The sequence below is a fragment of the Pristiophorus japonicus genome, chromosome 3 (genome assembly GCF_044704955.1).
Source record: "Pristiophorus japonicus isolate sPriJap1 chromosome 3, sPriJap1.hap1, whole genome shotgun sequence".
NCBI lineage: Eukaryota > Metazoa > Chordata > Chondrichthyes > Pristiophoridae > Pristiophorus > Pristiophorus japonicus.
This window is the reverse complement of record NC_091979.1, coordinates 177,584,884-177,606,290: the sequence shown is the minus strand read 5'-3', so window position 1 is coordinate 177,606,290 and position 21,407 is coordinate 177,584,884. Positions and strand designations below refer to the sequence as shown.

The 21,407-nt window shown below is 46.5% G+C and overlaps 1 protein-coding gene across 2 annotated transcripts in view; it reads left to right on the top strand.

Moving 5' to 3' along the window:
• ahr2 (aryl hydrocarbon receptor 2) overlaps positions 1-21,077 on the top strand; it is a 217,442-nt gene extending 196,365 nt beyond the window's left edge. Inside the window, exons 7-11 of one of the 2 annotated variants that reach the window (XM_070876058.1) lie at positions 586-788; positions 1,676-1,785; positions 11,971-12,112; positions 13,948-16,063; positions 20,051-21,077. In XM_070876058.1, the coding sequence (XP_070732159.1) occupies positions 586-788; positions 1,676-1,785; positions 11,971-12,112; positions 13,948-16,063; positions 20,051-20,068 (2,589 nt within the window). In that variant the 3' untranslated portion in view covers positions 20,069-21,077. Of the gene's footprint in view, positions 1-585; positions 789-1,675; positions 1,786-11,970; positions 12,113-13,947; positions 16,064-20,047 lie in introns of both variants that reach the window. The other variant, XM_070876057.1, reaches the window with a different exon arrangement.
• The last annotated feature ends 330 nt before the right edge of the window (positions 21,078-21,407 follow it).

Genomic DNA, 21,407 nt, shown 5'->3' with positions numbered 1-21,407 from the left:
ACTGCGTAAGAAGAATTCTCCTCAAGTCATCTCCTGGTTCTTTTGCCAGGAAAATAAGCAGAGGAAAAAAAAATTAAAGGTGACATCAAAATGAGATGGAGGCTAGCAAATACAATTTAATTAAAAAAGGAAGAGAAGGAGGGAAAACCAGAGGGTAATGCATCACTGGCCAGCTCTCTAGACCCATCTAAGCAGCTGGTTATGAGCAGCATTGATGGAGACCTGGGCAGAGGCCACCCATCCTGCCCCCTCATGGTAACTGCCCATCCTGCCCTCTTCTGGGAACAGGCTGAGTGCTCTGGCCATGGGTAATGTGAAGTCAACAGCAGGGAAAAACCAAATCAAAAGGACGCTCCTCATCCATGTGAGGGTACGTGCCTCAAAACAATAAAACGCTGTAAAATCCAATGTATAAATCACACCTTTGTATATGTGGACTGCCATCTTCGAAAGATCAAGATCAATTATGCTATAGGTAAGCCGCCCTCCTGTATTTAGAGAACATAAATACTGGAGTTAAATTGGTACAGTAATCATCCTTGAGTTTCTATTTGTGCCTATTGATTGATTCTGTCTTTACTGCAGACACTGAACTTTCAGGGGCGGCTGAGGTTCTTACACGGGCAGAATAAGAAAGCTGAGGATGGTGCTCCCATCCCACCTCAGCTGGCTCTGTTTGCTGTGGCAACTCCTCTCCAGCCTCCATCCATCCTGGAGGTCCGGACCAAGACGCTCATATTCCAGACCAAACACAAGTTGGACTTCACACCAGTGGCATGTGACACGAAGTACGTTGTGTGGGTGAGAGAGGGGCGGGGTGGGGAGGGGGCGGAGGGGAAAGGAGATAGAGAGCGGGTCAGAGGAAACGAGAGATGCTGGGAATCGGGGCAGTGCAAGTGCCTGATACGAGATTCAGTAAATCTCCTTCAACCCTGCTAGCCTCCTCTAGCTGGGAGCTGGGATTGGTCCAGCCAGCAGATGTCTCCATATACAGAGCAAGCAGACAATTCCAGTTCCTCTCTCTCCCTCTGAGGTGAGACATCTCGGCAACATGTATTGAGGCAAGCAGAGTAAGTAATCAAACCTACTTACTCACACTCTATGGTGCTGTGTGTTAATGCTGCAGTGTTTTATGCCATTCTGAAGGATTTGTAAACTACTGGAATGAGCATGGATTTATCCTGTTTTATGTCCAGTATCTCTCAACTACGATAGTCCTTCTCAGCTCCTCTCCTGAAGGTACTGACTCTCACTGGTGTGTGGCTCTGCAGGGGTTGGCAGCCAGCCTGTCGCTCGGCGAGTATCTAGTCCACACCTGTGGATCTTGACGGTGAATGTCAGGAGGCATCTCAGCCAGCCTCTACACAAGTGCACTTCCAGAAAGAGTTGGTGTTTCAGGATCAGGAGCGAGAATCCTGGTTTTACCCTTCAAAGCTCTGGGGCGCTGAGGTCAATTGTCCTCAATGTTGTTACCCTACTGCTGGCCCAACGGAGCCCTCACACGGGACTTGAACTTGGACCTGCTGGTTTGTTGGTGTCAAACAGGGCAGTGTATTTAGTCACCAAGCCCTCGGGCCGGGAGATGGACCTCGCACATCGAAAGATTGTCCAAGAACTCACATTCTAGCCGCCTTGTATTGTTTGTTTATGCAGTGCTTTTATTTCATTGTTACAGGGGAAAGTTTGTACTGGGTTACACGGAAACTGAGCTGTGCATGCGAGGCTCAGGTTATCAGTTCATCCATGCAGCCGATATGATGTACTGCGCTGATAATCACGTGAGAAGTGAGTATAGCTCAAAAGCATCTTTCACTTGGGGCGAGAAACTACATGAGGGTGCAAGGCCCATATTGCAGGATACCATCAGGCACAACAGTAGTAGAAGATGAGGTGGAGTGTAGGAGGGATTAGGTGATGCGGGTTGTAAGCGCCTGAAGATTATAATAGGAAGGAAGCACTAAAGGGAGTGAAAATGAGGCTGGGATAGTCATTTCAGAAAAGCAATTAATGCTTTAAGATTGGATAATGCTCTCCGTCACCTATTTCCTTCTAATATAACTATATGATTCGGATTTCCAGAAGACATTGTGAGCCACTGGAGTGACTTGCTACTGTGATGCTATCATCACTCCATAAGAGGGAAGGATCTGCCTAGCGATATAGAAAGCTATCTATTTACAAAACGTGCATTTTCAGCACACAGCTACCTTCTCCGGCTGCAAAAATATACTGCATAAAACCAGTAGTGATAAAATTCCAGGCATTGCTAACAGATGACGTGGAGATAGTCTTCATACTGCAATCTCTATAATTTTTCCAATTAAACTGTTCACAATACAGGTTTCGGAGATGTGGCCCAGAGATTTACAGATCACAAAGGACTAATGAACAGGACTGTGCATAGGTTGCAAGGGTACAGGATAGCAGACTAGTGAACGGGACTGTGTATATGTTGCAAGGTACAGGATACTAGACTGCTGAATGGGAGGCAACAGGACGTATTGGAAAGACACTATTAGATTAAACAATCAAATATTGGCAGGCAACACTGTAATGGGGAAATAGTTTGGGTACAGTCGAGGTACATTCCCACGAGGGGGAAAGGTAGGGCAACTAAAGTCGGAGCTATTTGGATGACGAAACAGATAGAGAATATGATGAAGCAGAAAAAGAGCACGTATGAGAGATGTCAGGTTGCAAATACATCTGAGGATCAGGCTATATATAGAAAGGTCAGAGGAGAAGTGAAAAAGAAAATAAGAGGGGCAAAGAGAGGGTATGAGAATAGAATGGCAGCCAACATATTAGGCAATCCAAAAGTCTTCTATCAACATATAAATAGTAAATGGGTAGTAAAAGGAGGGGTGGGGCCAATGAGGGACCAAAAAGGAGACCTATGCATGGAGGCAGAGGGTATGGCAGCGGTACTAAATGAGTACTTTGCATTTGTGTTCACCAAGGAAGAGAATGCTGACATAGACATAGTGAAGTGGGGCCACTTGATAGGAAAAAAATTGATAAAGAGGAGGTATTAGAAAGGCTGGCTGTACTACAAGTAGACTAGGATGCTGACGGAATTGAGGACGGAAATCACGGAGGTACTGGCCATAATATTCCAGTCCTCCATAGATACGGGGATAGTGCCAGAGGACTGGAGAATTGCAAATGTTACACCAATGTTCAAAAAAGGGTGCAAAAATAAAGGATGCATGATGTACTGACCAACATGCTCCATCCACCCTTTGTTTCTGATTGGTCCCCTTGGAGGATACGTCACACCCTGAAGTTTCACAGGAATGTGTCACTGGAACCGCCCATCCCAAGGTCTCATTGACTTTGCAAATTGTAACTCGATTCACTTTAACTTCCTGAAGCGACAGAGGACAGAGCTCCCCAGAAGACAGCAAGGGCCAGCCAAAGTTCTGTACCCCAGTCCAAGTACATCCCTCCCCCAGCTGAAGTGCCTTACCCCAGTGCATGCCTTGCCCGCCCCCCACACACACACACACACACACACACACACACACACACGCACACGCACACGCACACGCACACAATAGATGGGACATTGTGTACGGATTCTTAACCGGTTTATTAGGTATGAAGTGAATGGTGACAGTGTTGTGACTTCTGGATATCATCCACTCCAATTATGTCACTTGTAGGGGGTTAGAAGTAAGTGATCTGTCTTCTGAGTTCCCTCTCGCCTCCGATTTCCCCCCCCTCCCCCCGTGTGTGTCTCTCCTCCCCAGAACCTCTCTCTTTTCTCCCCCCACCCCCTCCCCCCAGGCCCCTCTCTCAACACCCCACCCTCACTCTCCCCCAGCCTCTATCTCGCTACTCCACCCCCAACCTCTCTCTTTCACGCCCTTCCCTCCCCCCCCCCCCCCACACCCCCCCCCCGCCGCATCCCCCAGCCTCCTTCTTTCCCAGCCCGGCCTCTCTCTCTCGCTCCGGCCCCTCTCGCTCTCGCTCTCGCCCCCGGCCGGGAGGGGAGGCCGGAGCTTGACAGCAGGCGGGACGCCGGATGTCTGTCAAAAAAGTGCTGTACAAATAAACTCAGCAACTACAGGCCAGTCAGTTTAACCTGAGTAGTGGGGAAGATTATAGGCCCGAACTTGGTGGAAGCTAAGTTCTGCCCAAGTGCTGTCCAAAGGACCGCCGAGATACCTGACGGTTCTTTGGGCAGGAGTTTCATAAAAAAGTCCTTGAAAGACCGCCCGGCAGACAAAAAGGGGCTTATGCCATGAATCTGGGCAGCAGCGGGTGGGAGCGCCCAATCTCGGCGGCAAATGCAATCCTTGCCAAAGTGCCGCCGAGGATTGAGTCGGACCCAGGGAGGGGGGAACACATAAGAATAAAAATTTACACAAAAAAAATGACCACTGGAAGACCTTCCGGGGACCCCATCCACATAAATCGTTGAAAAATAAATAAATAAAAGAAGTTCACAAACCTTCCTTTGCAGGTCTTCATACTTACTATCGGGGTTAGACCTGCCTCCACGCAGCGATCCTTCCCCCTGCTGCCGACGACTCGCGCCTAGAGGAATCTGTCAGCTCGATGGGCGGGAGGTCACTTATGCTCCTTGCGCGCTAGCGGCCATCAGTGAGCGGTTCCCAGCGGTCCCCACCTCCCGATGGCGGGGGGCCCAGTGGAAACTAGCACAGAGGGGAGACCGCTGAAAAAACTTGGTGGCAACGACCGGCAGCAGCAGGCGGTAAGACCACCAAGTTCGGGCCCTTAGAAACCGTAATCAGGGACCAAATTGACAGTCACTTGGCTAGGGGTGGATTAATTAAGGAAAGCCAGCACGGATTTGTTAAATGCAATTGTGTTTAACCATTTAATCGAGTTTTTTGATGAGGTAACGGAGCGAGTTGATGAGGGTAATGCAGTTGATGTGGTGTACATGTATTTCCAAAAGGCATTCGACAAAGTGCCACATAATAGGTTTGCCAGAAAAATTGAAGCCCATGGAATAAAAGGGACAGTGGCAGCCTAGATATGAAATTGTCTAAGTGACAGGAAACAGAGAGTACTGGTGAACGGTTGTTTTTCGGACTGGAATAAGGTATACAGTTGGGTTCCTTGGGGCTCGGTTCTAGGACCACTGCTTTTCTTGATGTATATTAATGATTTGGACGTGGGTGTACAGGGCAGATTTTCAAAATGTGCAGATGACACAAAACATGGAAGTATAGTGAACAGTCAGGAGGAGAGTGATGGACTTCAGGAAGACATAGATAGGCTGGTGAAATGGGCGGACCCATGGCAGATGAAATTTAATGCAGAAAAATGTAAAGTGATGCATTTTGGTAGAAAGAATGAGGACAGAACATATAAACTAAATAGTACAATCCTAAAGTGGGATGCACGAACAGAGAGACTTGGGGGTATGTGCACATAAATCTTTAAAGGTGGCAGGGCAGGTTGAGAAAGCAGTTAAAAAAGCTTACGGTATCCTGGGATTCATGAAGAGGTAGAGGGTGAGATTTTCCATTATTTTGCCATGCATACTGCCCACTTAACATACATTTTAACACTGAAATGAGGTGCAACGCCCAGATATCGCCCATTTATCCACAAAATGGAAACTGACGCCCATTTCTCGGTCACATCCCCGAGCATTACTTTCAAAACGCCCAGAAAAAATAATACCGCCCTGTTATGTATGTAAACCTGTAATTACCATGTCTATCCACCAGAGGGCTTATCCCATGGGATCCCACAATCCCTTGGGAGCACCTGTATATAAGAAGCCCTCACAAGCTGGAGAGGCACTCTGAGATTTGCAATAAAAGACTATGGTCACACTTACTTTGAGCTTGCAGTATCTAGTCTGACTCTTTATTCAAGACTTAACAACTGGCGACGAGATACAGATGCCGAACCCCAACGCAACAATGCAGAGAACTGTCGGCATCCTGGAGAAATTTTCGGAGGGAGATGATTCGGAAATCTTCATGGAGCGACTTGACCAATACTTCGTGGCCAACGAGCTGGAAGGAGTAGGGAATGCTGCGAAACGAAGGGCGATCCTCCTCATTGTTTGCGGGGCACCAACGTATGGCCTCATGAAAAACCTGCTCACTCCAGCAAAACCCACAGATAAGTCGTACGATGAGTTGTGCACACCGGTCCGGGAGCATCTCAACCCGAAGGAAAGCGTTCAGATGGCGAGGTATCGGTTCTGCACCTTCAAGAGGTCTGAAGGCCAGGAAGTGGTGAGCTACGTTGCCGAGCTAAGGCATCTTGCAGGACATTGCGAATTTGAAGGACACTTGGAGCATATGCTCCGGGACTTCTTTGTACTTGGCATTGGCCATGAAATAATACTTCGCAAACTTTTGACTGTAGAGACCACAACCTTGAGTAAAGCCATAACGATACCCAGGCGTTTATCTCCACCAGTGACAATACCAAACAAATTTCCCAGCACACTAGTGCTGCTGCAAATACTGTGAACAAAGTAATGTTGTTTTCAAAACGAAATGCACATGGCAGGACTTACATTCCTGTAGTTGCACGTCCACAGATGACTGAGTCCACCATCAAGGGTGGTGAATACAAGGCAATTAACACCTTGTTGGTGCTGCGGGAGTGATCATAGATTCCATGCCGCTTCAAAGGATACGTTTGCAAGGGCTGTGGAACAATGTGACACCTCCAACGTATGTGCAGGCGAGCTGCAAACCACCATGTTGCAGTGGCGGACAGATCCACAGTGGATCATGACGAACCAGAGCCTCAGACCGAGGAGGCAGAGGTATATGGGGTGCACACATTTACCACAAAGTGTCCCCTGATAATGCTGAAGGTTGAGTTAAATGGACTCTCGGCGTCTTTGGAGCTGGACACGGCCGCAAGCCAGTGCATAATGAGTAAAAAGACTTTCGATAAGTTAGGGTGCAACAAGGCTTCAAGGCCAGTCCTGACTCCCATTCGTACCAAACTTAGAACGTACACAAAGGAACTGATTCCCGTAATTGGCAGTGCTACCGTAAAGGTTTCCTACGATTGAATGGTGCACGAGTTACCACTCTGGGGGGTACCGGGCGATGGCCCCACGCTGTTCGGCAGGAGCTGGCTGGGAAAGATACGCTAGAACTAGGACGACGTCCGAGCGCTTTCGTCCGTCAACGACAGCTCATGTGCCCAGGTCCTTAGCAAGTTCCCCTCGCTGTTCGAGCCAGGCATCGTGAAGTTCCAAGGAGCAAAAGTGCAGATCCATTTGATTCTGGCGGCGCGACCCATCCATCACAAGGCGAGAGTGGTACAGTACATGATGAGAGGTTGGAGATTGAGCTCGACAGGCTACAACGAGAGGGCATCATTTCGCCGATCGAATTCAATGAGTCTGCCAGTCCAATTGTTCCAGTCCTCAAGGGAGACGGCACCGTCGGAATCTGTGGTGATTACAAAGTAACTATCAATCATTTCTCACTGCAGGATCAATACCCTCTACCAAAGGCAGATAACCGATTTGCGACGTTGGCGGGAGAGAAAACGTTCATGAAACTGGACTTGACCTCGGCCTACATGACTCAGGAGCTGGAGGAATCTTCGAAAGGCCTCACCTGCATCAACATGCACAAATGTCTTTTTGTTTACAACAGATGCCCGTTTGAGATTTGATCAGCCGCGGCAATATTCCAGAGGAACATGGAAAGCTTGCTGAAGTCGGACCCGTGCACCGTGGTCTTCCAGGACGACATCTTGGTTACAGGTCGGGACACCATCGAGCACCTGCAAAACCTGGAGGAGGTTCTTCGTCGGCTTAATCATGGGCTCGGGCTAAAACGCTCTAAGTGCGTTTTCCTGGCGCTTGAAGTGGAGTTCCTGGGGAGAAGAATCGCGGCAGATGGCATCAGGCCCACCGATTCGAAGACGGAGGCAATCAAAAATGCACCAAGACCACAGAACATGAAGGAGCTGCGGTCATTTCTAGGATTCCTGAACTGCTTTGGTAACTTCTTACCAGGTCTTAGCACATTGTTAGAACCCCTGCACTCTTTACTGCATAAAGGAGATGAATGGGTATGGAGTAAAAGCCAAGAAAATGCCTTCGAGAAAGCTAGGAAGCTGTTATGTTCAAACAAATTGCCTGTGTTGTACGATCCATGTAAACATTTGGTACTAGCATGTGATGCGTCGTCATACGGAGTCAGGTGTATATTGCAACACGCTAATTAATTTGGGAAATTGCAAGCGGTTGTTTATGAATCCAGAAGTCTGTCTAAGGCCGAGAGGGCCTACAGTATGATCGAAAAAGAAGTGTTAGCGTGTGGTTACAGGTTAAAGAAAATGCATCAATATCTGTTCGGGCTCAAATTTGAATTGGAAACTGACCATAATCTTGTATCCCTCTTTTCTGAAAATGAGGGGGCTAAATATGAATGCACCGGCCCACATCCAGAGATGGGCGCTCAGGTCCGCATACAACTATGACATCGCCACAGGCCAGGCACAGAAAACTGCCGATGCTCTCAGTAAGCTACCATTGCCCAGCACCGGGGTGGAGATGGCACAGCCTGCAGATCTAGTTATAGTAATGGTAGCATTCGAGAGTGAGCAATCACCTGTCAACTTCTGACAGATTAGAACCTGGACAAGTCAGGACTCCTTACTGTCCTTAGTAAAAAAAAAAACTGTGTGCTCCATGGGAGTTGGTCTAGTGTCCCGTTAGAGATGCAAGAAAAAATAAAGCCGTACCGACAAAGGATATGGCCTCGCCACCTGGCTGATGACCCCCTTGAGTGACGCCCACACCGAAGCCGAGAAGCGGTATGAGAGCCACAGATCCACTTGCAATATCATCAAGAAAAACATTGGAATGTTTAAGCAGCACTTTGGATGCCTGGAGCATACCACCAAGAAGGAGAGTTCCAATACCACCCTGAGCAGGGATCTCAATTCATGGTGTGCTCCAGACTGCACAACTTGGGTATCAGGAGGGGACAAGAATTGCCAGAAGGGTCTGCCGGTCCACCTCAGGAGAGAGAGGACGAGGAGGTGGACGCTGACCTCGGGCCAGACAATCAGGCTGACGCTGAAGCCGAAGCCATGCCCCCGCCCCCCTCTAGACTGCAGGAAAGGGCCTGTGGTGTCTACAGAGTTGCAAGAGCCTTACATCAGGAGCTCATAAATGAGCGCTTTGCTTGAAAGAACGTTGGTGGTATTTACGAAGCTGACACACTGCTGGGTGTGCAGCTCATACATCAATGGTGTGCATCACCTTGGTGACAGTTAAAGTTTAAGTTGATTGAAGTTAAGTGTAATTATACCCTTTCATGTTAAGGAATCACCAGTGTTTAACGGTGCAGTTATCTGAACCAATGTGCAACAAGGTTATGTTAAATAAAAAACATTTAATCTGACCATTTGTCTGAAATCATAAGTATATCTGTTTTTAAAAAAAAACACACCACCCCACCCCCGCCCACAACAAATTTATCACATTTACATCATTACAGTGGTCCCACATTACAGAACACAAATGCAAACCAACAAGGTAGCCCCCTCTCCCCTTGCCTCAACCCTCCCACCAAAATAGCAACAGCAACCTAAAAATATGCCCCAGACAACACCTGCGGCCATGCACCTCACTTTCCTCCCCCCCCCCCCCGTCCCCGCTTCTCCTCCCCACCTCTACCCCTTTGCATTCCCCTCCTGACTCCAAGCTGCCTGGTCGAGGAGCTCCACAGGCGCTGCTTCATTGTGGGGGGGGGAATGACAGCAGAACCGCTGCTTGGACGGATACGGGAGAGGACGGTCCCGAGGTGGGAATGTGCTCCGAGCCAGAAGCAAGATGTTGCTCCTGGCTCTCATGTCATTGGCAATGGGGGTGCGGCATCTTGGGGTACAGTGCTGTGCTCTGGGACCACTATGACCCCTCTGCCACCAGTGTTCCTGGCTAACCGCTCCAGAGCCTCCTCCATCCCTTCCATGTTATGCATTATTTGTTGGACAAAAACTCGGTGACAACTATGTTATTGGTGCTTAGTAGGCTTTTTGCTGCTGGTGAATCTCCTTCGTGCCTCCCACAACAGCCAAACAAGCACACTACACACACACTTTCAGTCCCTCTCTGCTCTCTCTCTCTCTCTGTCTCTTCTGCACATGTAATGATGACCCCTGACCTCCTGAATCACGGGAAACAAGCATTGCCATGCCGTTGCTAAAGACGGCGACACTTTACGGCAGAAGGTCAGAGAGATTTAACGTTACTGCAAGCAATCTGAAATGGGCGTTAACGCCCAATTTTTAAAACGGAGACTAGGGGCTTTAAAAATGGGCGACAAGCTGCCGATCTGAAAACCTATTTTTACTGGCCACGCAATGCTCATTTTTGGATGATCTGCATAAGTGTAAAATCTAGTCCATAGAATACAAAAGTGGAAATTATGAAGAACCTTTGTAAAACACTGGTTCGTCCTCAACTGGAGTACTGTGTCCAATTCTGGGCACCACACTTTAGGAAGGATGTGAAGGCCTCAAAGAGGGTGCAGAAAAGATTTACGCGAATGATTCCAGGAATGAGTCATCAGTTACGTTGATAGACTGGAGAAGCTGGAGTTGTTCTTGGAGCAGAGGAGATTGAGAGGAGATTTGATATAGGTGTTCAAAATAATGAGGGGTCTAGACAGAGAGAAACAGTTCCCATTGACACAAGGGTCAAGAACCAAAGGATACAGATTTAAGGTGTTTGTCAAAAGAACCAAAGGCGACATAAGAAAAACTTTTTTACACAGCAAGTGGTTAAGATCCAGAATGCATGGCCTGAAAGGGTGGTGGAGGCAGATTCCATTTTATCTTTCAAAAGGAAGTTGGATAAGTATCTGAAGGCTAACAATTTGCAGGGCTTTGGGAAAGGGCGGGGGGAGTGGGACTAGCTGAGAGTTGGCACAAGCTCGACGGGCTTCTGTGCTGTAACCATTCTATGATTCTAATGGATCATCTGGACCGGTTCAGTATATTGGAGGACCAGCCATAACAATGTGAGCACATTCCCCATGTTGGTCAATTCCAGACTCAGCTTCATCACTTTGGTGAGGTGTCAAGCAAATGCCGTGCGCTTAGCGTAGGGAGTCAAATCCCTCCACGGTCTCACGCCACCCTTTATAGAAAATACTTCTCCAATGCTAGGTCATAGGTCACAACTTTGGTTTTCTGACTCCAGATTTCTGCTGTTTCCTAGTTCCCTCCACTCTGCTGTTGGAGGGTAGTCTTTCTGTCACTGTGTCTCTTCCCTCTGGAATTCTCTTCCAAACCTACTTGCTTTACTACTTCTATCCCTCTACTTTCAAAATTGTCCTAAGAAAGTTTTACTTCTACCGCACCTTCGGATTTACTGCCTAAATTCCTCCACTTCCTGTTCAGTGTCTCTCTCTTGCCAAGTGTTCTGCGAGATTCTTGGGTGCGTACACAACACGTACAGGCATCTTCCACACCCTCAATTGGAGTTCAGGACTGGAACATTGAAACACCTGTGAACTCTGATGACACAACACACGACTGAGAAAGAACTTTTTAAAAATAAAGTTTCAGTAGCACAATAACTTTTTAACAGCCACTGCCCAGCTCCGGACTCCACTGCGCAGCTCCGAACCCCACTGCAGAATCAGTAAAATCTAACATTTACTTTAGTCAGTCACTTGTGTTCCTGATCCATTTTGTCTTTTGCAGTATTGAGTGAAACATGATTGTTCCTGAGCTCGGTCCATGGAGAAACCATATCAAAGTACTTAGTCAAGGATGAATGGGGTCAATTGGAAGAGTAGAATGGAATTTAGGAGTTTTGCTTGCATTGAATTTGTTGGGGAAAAGCTCTGTAGACCCTTTCCTTGAGATTAGTGGGACTGCGTAGAGCGGGAACAAATTGTACGTGGTCTGTGGATGAAGTAATTTGATGGGCCGAATAGCCTTCTCTCACTTCATGCTTTCTAATCTCATCATGTTCTGTTTCAGTGATTAAAACTGGAGAGAGCGGAATGACCGTCTTCAGACTGCTGACCAAACAAAGCAGTTGGGTTTGGGTCCAGTCGAATGCTCGTCTGGTTTACAAGGGCGGACGACCCGACTCCATAATTTGCAAGCAGAGGCCCTTGACGTAAGTGCACTGTTCACAGAACTCTTAAGTTTGTTCTCAGTTAGCATTTCAATTTGGTTTTCTCTTATATAATGGTTTAGAGAGTCTTGTGGCATGTACTGCACAAGGTGTCCTCAATATTTATGGTGCAGTTTGGCAATTGACAAAAGAATTCAATAGAAGGTACAACGCAGAAAACAGGACATTCAGCTTCACTGATCTATGCAGGTGTTTCTACTCCTCATGATCTTTCTCCCAGACTTGCTATTCCACAAGCTGCAATTGGTCCTCTCAACATGTTAACCATGTACAAACCAAGATCTGTCTTCTTGCGAAGGATACAATTCTTTTAAAGAGTAAATCTCCTGTACGCGGTGAAATTAACACAATTTTTTTGCGTTCTTTGTTTTTCTTCCTTTCCTTACCTGTAGGTAAGGCTTGGAAACATCATATAATAATCTTTCTGTATTTTTGATTAGATGTGATTCAGATGGGTAGCCCATGCCACCCTGTGGTGCGATTCATTTTGTTTCCATTGGGAGGGGTCTGGGGGTGCTGGATTTGTTAGAGCAGAAACCGGAGCGATCGATGTCTGCAGATGCACTCCTGGTTTCTGAGGAGCGTGCCTTCTGGATTATCATTGGCGAGGGAAGGGAAAAAATGCCTGCCTGTTTATTTCTTTGGCCTGCCCCCCCGAGATTCCTGCAGACCCTATGCTCCATACAGGTTTGCCGTGCAGGTCTGCTGTCAGGTTTCCCAGGCTTGAATGCCCAACAACGAGACAAAAAAGAAACAGAGGCAGGAGGCTGGCAACTCCCCCTTCACCTGGCTGGAGAGACTAAAACCAGGCAGACATAGTCTCAGAATAAGGGGTCGGTCATTAAGGATTGAAATGAGGAGAAATGTCTTCACTAAGAGGATTGTAAATCTTTGGAATTCTCTACCCCAGAGGGCTGTGGATGCTCAGTTGACGAGTATATTCAAGACAGAGATCGCTAAATTTTTGGGCACTAAGGGTACAGTAGCATAGTGGTTATGTTACTAGACTAGTAATCCGGAGGCCTGGACTAATGATCCAGAGACATAGGTTCAAATCCCACCATGGCAGCTGGGGAATTTAAATTGAGTTAATTAAATAAGTCGGGAATAAAAAAACTAGAATCAGTAATGGTGACCATGAAACTACTGGATTGTCATTAAAAACCCATCTGGTTCACTAATGTCCTTTAAGATAGGAAATCTGCCGTCCTTACTTGGTCTGGCCTATATGTGACTCCAGACCCACAGCAATGTGGTTGACTCTTAACTGCCCTCTGCAGTTCAAGAAGGCGGCTCACCACTGCTTTCTCCAGGGCAATTAGGAATGGGCAATAAATGCCGGCCTTGCCAGTGACGCCCACATCCCATGAACAAATGTAAAAAAAAAATCAAGAGATATGGGGATAAAGCGGGAAAGTGGAATTGATGTAGAAGTTCAACCATGATCTTTTAGAATGGTAGAGCAGGCTTGAGGGGCCGAATGGCCTACTCCTACTCGTATTTCTTATGTTCTTCCACATCATCTGCAAACTTTGAGGGCTTGGGCCTGTGCTTACTCTGTTGGGGTGGAAATCTGATGAAACGGGCCTCCATCACCATTTTCTCGCCTAAAAACTGAGCATGCAACAAAGGGGAAAATTCTCTCCCGCAGTCTTAATTCCATTGGTATGTACTGGATCTAAATCCAGATTCCAGAGGAGTCTAAGCCACAATGGCAGCCACTCGTCAGTACTGTTTAGCTGCAAATGCAGAGTTAATAATATAGATTTATATGAACAGCAAGTAATTTCTCTCATCCTGTACTAATTTATCCTCAGGAATGAAGAAGGTGAGGAGCACCTCCATAAAAGAACCATGCAGTTGCCATTCAATTTTGCCACAGGAGAGGCAGTTCTGTACGAGACCAATGTGTTGCTTTCAGAGCATCTCGATCCATTTCAAGCTAAGGGAAAAGGTGTCAAGATTAAGAAGTTTTCTACTGGGACAAATACTATGGACCAGAAAAATGGAATTGATCCTAATTCACTTCTGGGTGTCATGATGACTCAGAGTCCGTCTGTGTACATCTCACACCATGAATCAGAGTTTAACCTGGACGATGCCTTTGCAAATGATTTTGCCGTTGTAAATGTGGCAGGGGACTTCTGGCAGGTGGCCAATAATCGGAAGAGCTCTTCCAAACAGGAGGCGATGGACCTTGATCAGGAGGATCCACTGTCGACCATAATGGATATTCTGTCTCAAAAGAATGCTGATGAAAATGACCTTTGCGACACTCTCCAAAATCTGGATGTGGATGTGGAGAATATGGAGTTGGAGCAATGGGAAGAGACTTTAATGAAAATGGACGACAACACTTCTATACCAGATGATCTGAATGATATCCTCACCACAGATTTTATACTGTCATGTGTTGAGGACATGCTTACAAAAGACAGTCCAAAAGCTAATGAATTCCCGCAGGAGAGATTAGACTCTACAGAAGTTAACTTAATGGGGCTGGGCCAACAGAAGCTATTTGGATTCAATACCCAGAACCCAGCAATGCCTGTTAATCAAAATTCTACAGCACCTGGCACCCAGAACCCAATGGCACCTGGCTATCAAAACCCATTGGTCCCTGGCCCACAGAATCCAATAATACCTGTCTGTCAAACCCCAATGATGTCAGGCCCCCAGAACCCAGTGCTACCTGCCTGTCAAACCTCAGTGATGTCTGGCCCCCAGAACCCAATGCTATGTGCCCGTCAAACCCCAATGATGTCTGGCCCTCAGAACCCAATGATGTCTGGCCCTCAGAACCCAATGATGTCTCACCCTCAGAACCCAATGATGTCTGGCCCTCAGAACCCAATAATGTCTGGCCCCCAGAACCCAGTGGTACCTACCCGTCAAACCTCAATGATGTCGGGCCCCCAGAACCCCATGGTGTCTGCAGCCCAGAATTCAGCGCTGTCTGCTCCCCAGGACCCAATAGCCTCTGGACCACAGAGCACAATGCCATTTGGACTCCAAAGTACAAGTATGCCTAGACTACAGAACAAAGTACAACCTGGAATCCAGAATCCGCTGGGATCTTTCTCACGGAACCCTCTCGAAATGAGTTTATGTAATCCTTTGGGTCCTAACCCACAGAATACCATTTTATGTAGCCCTCAAAAGCAATGCAGATCTACTCCGCAAACGATGAACTGTACAGAGCAAGTCACCATGCATCAAATGCTCATGGATAAAATGTCACCATTGCATTCGCTACAAAGGGATCTGCAACAATCTCTGCAGCAGAAGCCCCAGTACTTGGGACTAAATGGACAGCTGAAAGTGCAGCCTTTAAATAGGCCACAGCAACAAGTGCCAGAGTGGCAGTTGCAAATACTGCAGAATGGACAACAGGTTTGCACACAACCATACCAAGTGCAAGATTGCTTGCACCATCAAACGCCTCCGTCTTCTTGCAGATCGACACAAGCCTCACAAGACGGGGTTTCCACAGCTTGTTACCTGGATCAAAATAACAGTGAACAGCTTCCGTACAGCTGCAATATAGCAGTCCAGCAAAGGACCACAGTGAAGCATATTCTGACGGGGCCGTCACCCAGCAGTAGCAGCAGTTGTATGTTTGCCTCTTATGAATACGAAAGCCGTGCGCCTCTTGTAAGAAATGGATTGTCGTTCCCAGATAGAAGCCCCATCGCTCCTCTGCCTCCCTACAGTAAAATTAAAGTATCCCCGAATCACAGTCCCTTACAGGCAACTTGTTACTATGAGAATGACCCTGTTGTGGGCTCCTCAGTTATCCCCAATGGGGAAATTCGCATTTATCATTCTTCTTGTCAATTTGAGCCAAACCTCTCACCCTTACCGATGGCAGAGGATTCTGTCTGTGGGATTCCAACAGGTCAGGTACCTTGGAATTATAACGATCAATTCAAGGTGAGGTCCCAATCTCTCTCTGGCTAGTAAACCATATATATTTAATAATGGGCTTATTCAAATCCAAAGATATTTCACTTTAAGACTGTTATGCTGCTGGTAGGGTTAATCGGAGAAGTGTATTCTACTGATTTGGCACACTTTCCTGTAAGGTGTGAAAGATATCTGTACATGATTCAGTATCTCTCTCTAGCTTCTTGTCTGCTGGTTAGTGGCTTCCTGGAGGCTGATATTTTGTTTAGAACATCCTCTGATTATGACACTAGGATTTTAGTGGCCTTCTGTCTGGGCGCCATCGTTGATGTGGTTCTGAGCCTGGAACCCAACTTTAACTTGGGGTGGGAATTGGAGGTTCGAAGCAGGCAATGAACCATCTGGTGAGACGGGTGGGAGCATGCTGTGAATTCTACAACCTTAACCACCCCCCACACGCCATCTCCATTTGATGAGCGTGGAGCCAGGAGGTTTTACCTGCCAGGCTTTATTCACATGCACTGGCACTGACTCCTGGCCGAAGATGTCACCGCTGGTGGGCTGGAGTCAACACTGAAATAGTCCCCGACAAGATAAATAAGGAATTGGGTGGGGGTCAGAAAGTCTGGGGGAGGTGCACTCCTCTTCTTAGCCCAAAAGGAGCTGTAAAAAATGTAATTTTAATAATTCAAAATCATTTACCTGACCCTCCTATGGCCAGGATCCTACCTACCCTGGCAGGATCAAGACTGTCCGGCCCTGGTCGGACCTGCGGTTAAAATGGGACGTGACTTTGCCGTTGAAATTAGGCCCCCACTCCTCTGGGACGGGCGGCCATTCCGTACCTGAATTCAGACATGATAAAATGTTGGGAATGCGGGAATGTCGCACAAACTCTTTTCTCTCCCCCCCCCCCCCCCCCCACTGCTCCGCCCCATCCCACCACACCACCTTGGATGTGGATACCTGTCTCACATTATATCTGTCTTGCAGTATCCAGCTTTTAAGTCAGCTGTGTGAAAGCTTTGATCTAAGGCTAAGCAACAACATTTCTGTGTTAAACAGCCCCAATGTGAAGGTAACAGCTTCAAAATTAGTTTTTTTGGGGGGGAAAACATGTAAACAATTATTGGGAAAAACATTTAAGATTGGCACGTGCAGTGTGGTGCATAAGCAAAATTGGAGAAGGAAAATGACTTGTGAAGTAGGAAGTGGATAGCCCCGTAGAATGTCAAACCTTTTCCAGGAAAGTCCATCCAAGCTCCAATAATAATCTCAGCTACTTTTTCAAAAAAATTGGTAGGGGACCAACAAAAAACGGTCAGGTATCTGTGGACAGAGTTGTTGTGAGCCACCAGGTGGCACCTTTGACCAATGTGGTGAAGCATTGCCATTCCTGAGCCTGGTTCTGCAAGAGTGAGAGTTTTCCAGCCTCGGCCTGAGTCGGTACAGAAAACCAGGCTCGGGAGTGGCAATGCTTCACCACATTGGTTAAAGGTGCCACCTGGTGGCTCACAATAACTGTCCACAGAGACCTAACCGTTTTTGTCGGTTCCCTATCAATTTTTTTGCAGAAGTATGTACACTTGAGAGTTTTTCCCTTTCCGCTAAAGTCTCCGCATGCAGGGGCACGACAAGCAAGAGTGATGTGGGCAACGTGGCATGATATACTACCGGCCTGTTGCTATAAGATGATTCTTGTCTCCCAATTCCATTCCAATTCTTCCTCTGGCTGCCTCTAGCTAATAACAACAACAACAACGTGTATTTATAAAGCACCTTTAACGTAGTGAAACATCCAAAGCCGTTTCTCAGGAGTATTATGCGCCAAAAATTTGACACTGAGCCGCATAAGTAGAAATTAGTGCAAGTGACCAAAAGCTTGGTCAAAGAGTTATGTTTAACTTTAAAGCCATTTGGAGTAGAATAATGAGAAGTGACTCAGACATTGATTATATAGCATCTTTACAACATTGGTTTCATCCATTGAGCCCATTTAAATTCATCCTAACAGAATTCCAACCCTATCTCAGCAGCTAGATGTTTTTTAAATGAGTCTATCCTCCTGCCTTCAAACACTCTTTTAGTTGGGCCTCACTGCCTGACTTGACCTTAGTGGCCCTGAACCTGAACCTGTGTCCTCTCGTCCTGCTGCCCTTGAAGATATTCAAGTATTTTTTTTTGAGTTCTCTTTATTTGTCGCATTAAAAAATCTTGTGCATCTACTTCATTATGTTGAGGATTATAGGCTGGTCAGCAATAGGTTATGTGAGACTGAGTGGCAGGGTTTTGGAATAGTCCGTGGTGGGATTGCTGTCTATCTGGTTTTGCTTGGCCACCTGCTAATTCTCACTGGCTATTTCTCTCAGGTTTTTAAATCCACTTATAAATTTTAAGTCATTTACCCCACGGTGTACCTAATGAACTAAAATAAGACAGAACCTATTTGACTGGGGTGTATGTCCAGTTTTGGACTTGTTTAATGGTGTAAATCGCATTCAGTAAAATCACTCATAGGAGGTCCCTCGAAATGAGGACAACTTGCTTCCATGACAAAAAAGGACGAGTTTACAGGTGTTTCTATGAAGGACCTGAACTACATCCTGAACGGTGGAAGATGCCTGTGCATGGATTTTTTTAACATGTGGTGGCTGTTGCACACCAGCCACCACACGGGCTTGACAGAGCTAGGTCTTGGTCCAGTGGCAAGGATTACTCAAGACGACTGGAGACCAGCTCTGCTCAGTAAAATAGACCTCCCTTTAAAGATGATTCATCTAAGATTGTACATAAGGTAACATACCATCTCCTTGGGGAGCATCGTGTTGTCTCAGCTCAGTTCATGGCACGCCCCACCTTTGAACCAGAAGATTGTGTTTCAAACCTCACATCAAGAGTTTAAGATCATAACCTAGGCTGACACTCCAGTGCCAGTACTAAGGGGGTTCTGCAATATTGGAAATGCCATTTATCTGATGAGAAACTAAATGGAGACACCATCCACCTGTAAAGATGAGCATTAAAGAGCCAATGGCATTATTCAAAGAGTCGGAAGCTCTGGGGGTAGAAATTGCCCTCCGTCCGAAACAGGGCGCCTCTACCGTTAAAGTTTTTCCCAGCTGCAGTCCAGGAGATGGAGATACCGGAGAAATTCAGCACTTTTGTTTTTTTTTCTCCGTAGTGCGGTGTTCCCGTCTAGTGTGGGGCGGAAGTGACATCGCAGCTGGTCTGCCGCCCCGATCAGTCATCAACTTCAGTTAAAGGGGAGAGCCACTGCGAGCTTTAGTTAGGTCCGCTGGGCCACCAGGGAGGGTTTCGGCCGGGCCAGGCTAACTGTTGGCAGTACTGGCCGACAAAAGAAAATAACATGGCGGCTGCGGTAGTGCACCCTCCCCTTTAAGGGCGGATATGCTGCCATTTCACACATAGTGCACCGACAGCAAAAACAGTCGGGGGCACCGGCCAGCGGCGGGGCCCATCCCGCAGGCCAATTTCGGGTAAGGGGCAATTTCTCGAGGGCGTCCCCGCCAGTTGGAAAGGGGTCGGCACGTGCACACTGCAATGGGAAAGCGGGCGGAGCAGTCCCGGACACCGCTCCTGATGTGCTATTTCTAAAATGGCGGCCCCTCCATGGAGAGTTGGCGGCCATTCTGCGGCTGCCAGAGGCCTTATTGGGAGGGGCAATTTCGGCCCCTGGTGTCTTGGCAAACATTTCTCCCACATTCTTGCAACATTACCATCCTGTCACAGGTTAATTGGTCATTCCATCTCGTTGCTCATCTTTTTGTGTGCCAAATGTCTGTTTCATCTGACAACAATAACCTGGAAGTGATTCATCGAATGTGAAGCACTTCAAGATGTTACTGAGCGATGCAATAATGCCTCATACAAATTGAAGTCCGTCTTATCCTTCCTTTTGTGTGAATTGCAAAGTGCAAGTTTTTCCTCATTTAAAACTTTTAATTCCTTGGACTTCACCAATCCTCATAACTGCATTTGCTATTCTTCCAGCAGGGAGAAGCTCTGAATTAAGGAAATGGAACACTAGACATCCCTACTCTCTTCCACTTTGTTTCCCAAGAGCACTGGGCTGGCCAATTTTCGTGACTTATTCAGATTGGGGAAGGCTGAACCCAACAGTGCACAAACTTTGAACAGTGTTTTGTGTAAAGTGCTGAAGTACGGACAGACAAGCGAGCGACCAAAGTCGCAAGTCCATCGTAAAACGAATGCTTTCATGCCTTAAGCATCGTCGCCTATATGTCTTTTGTGATCAATTTTCTATTGCTCTGTACAAAATATTAACTTTTATATTTTTGTATAAAAATGCAGTGTACTTTTTTGCGTTGATATTGCTGGTATAGTCATGAGCCATGTTTTATTTTCTTTTTTGAGGAAATCACAGTTTTAAAGTGCACTGCAATCCGTTGTGCCTGCTCTGCATTCATAACCTTTCAATGAAGGAGAAGTCTAGAGGATCATTCCCAAGAACGGCCTTCTACTGAGGATTTTTTTTACTGATTGCTAAGTATTAATTGAAAAATAAAAGCATTCTTCGTGCAGCCCAGACTCCCAAGAGCTGAGGCGCTATTGCCAGGCAGAAATAAACCTACAGCACTGCTCGCGCGCCGAAGTGAAAGCGGAGTTGCACAGTGGACAGATGACTAGCTCAGTGTCACCCGCTGAATCTTCTGAAGTTGGAACATACTTTTTAAAAGAACAAAAGAACCATTTCAACTTTTTAAGCTATTTACGTATTAAATCAGTGCTTTAAACAGATTTGTGTATAACAGTATATGAAAAAAATTGTTTTGATATTGCAAATGTCATAGTACAGAACCTATTTGTTATTTTGCTGTCCGGCTGCACCACTCTGCAGTTCTGTGTATAATATATTTTACCACTCAATATATTGTTGCCTTTCACTTAAATGTTATGTAGTTTATAAATGTCTAAAAACAGTTAGCTGTTGACAAATTGTATCTTTTTGCTTAACATTAAAAATACTTTTTTGTAACCTCTATCCACCCCTCCCTTATTAAAGCCTTTTTTCTTTTTTTAAAGTGTGATGTGAATGAGTCTGTGTTTCACTTCCAACGTTATTAAATTAGGGTGCATAAAAAAATTTAATCTTTCCAACCTGTCAGATGCCTAAAGTAACTTTTCTCTCGTTTCTCATTTTCTTTTTTTTTCTCCTCTCCGCTCCTGAATGTGCTTTTTTTAAAAAAAAGTTTGCTCGTGTATCATGTACAGGGGTTGCTTCCCTCTGACCATTCCTGTCACCACGCTGTGGGATGCCACTGCCCAATGTCAACACACTTAGTGGCTGAAATTCCTCGTTCCTTCAGGCAAATCGGCAGCCACGCTGCGG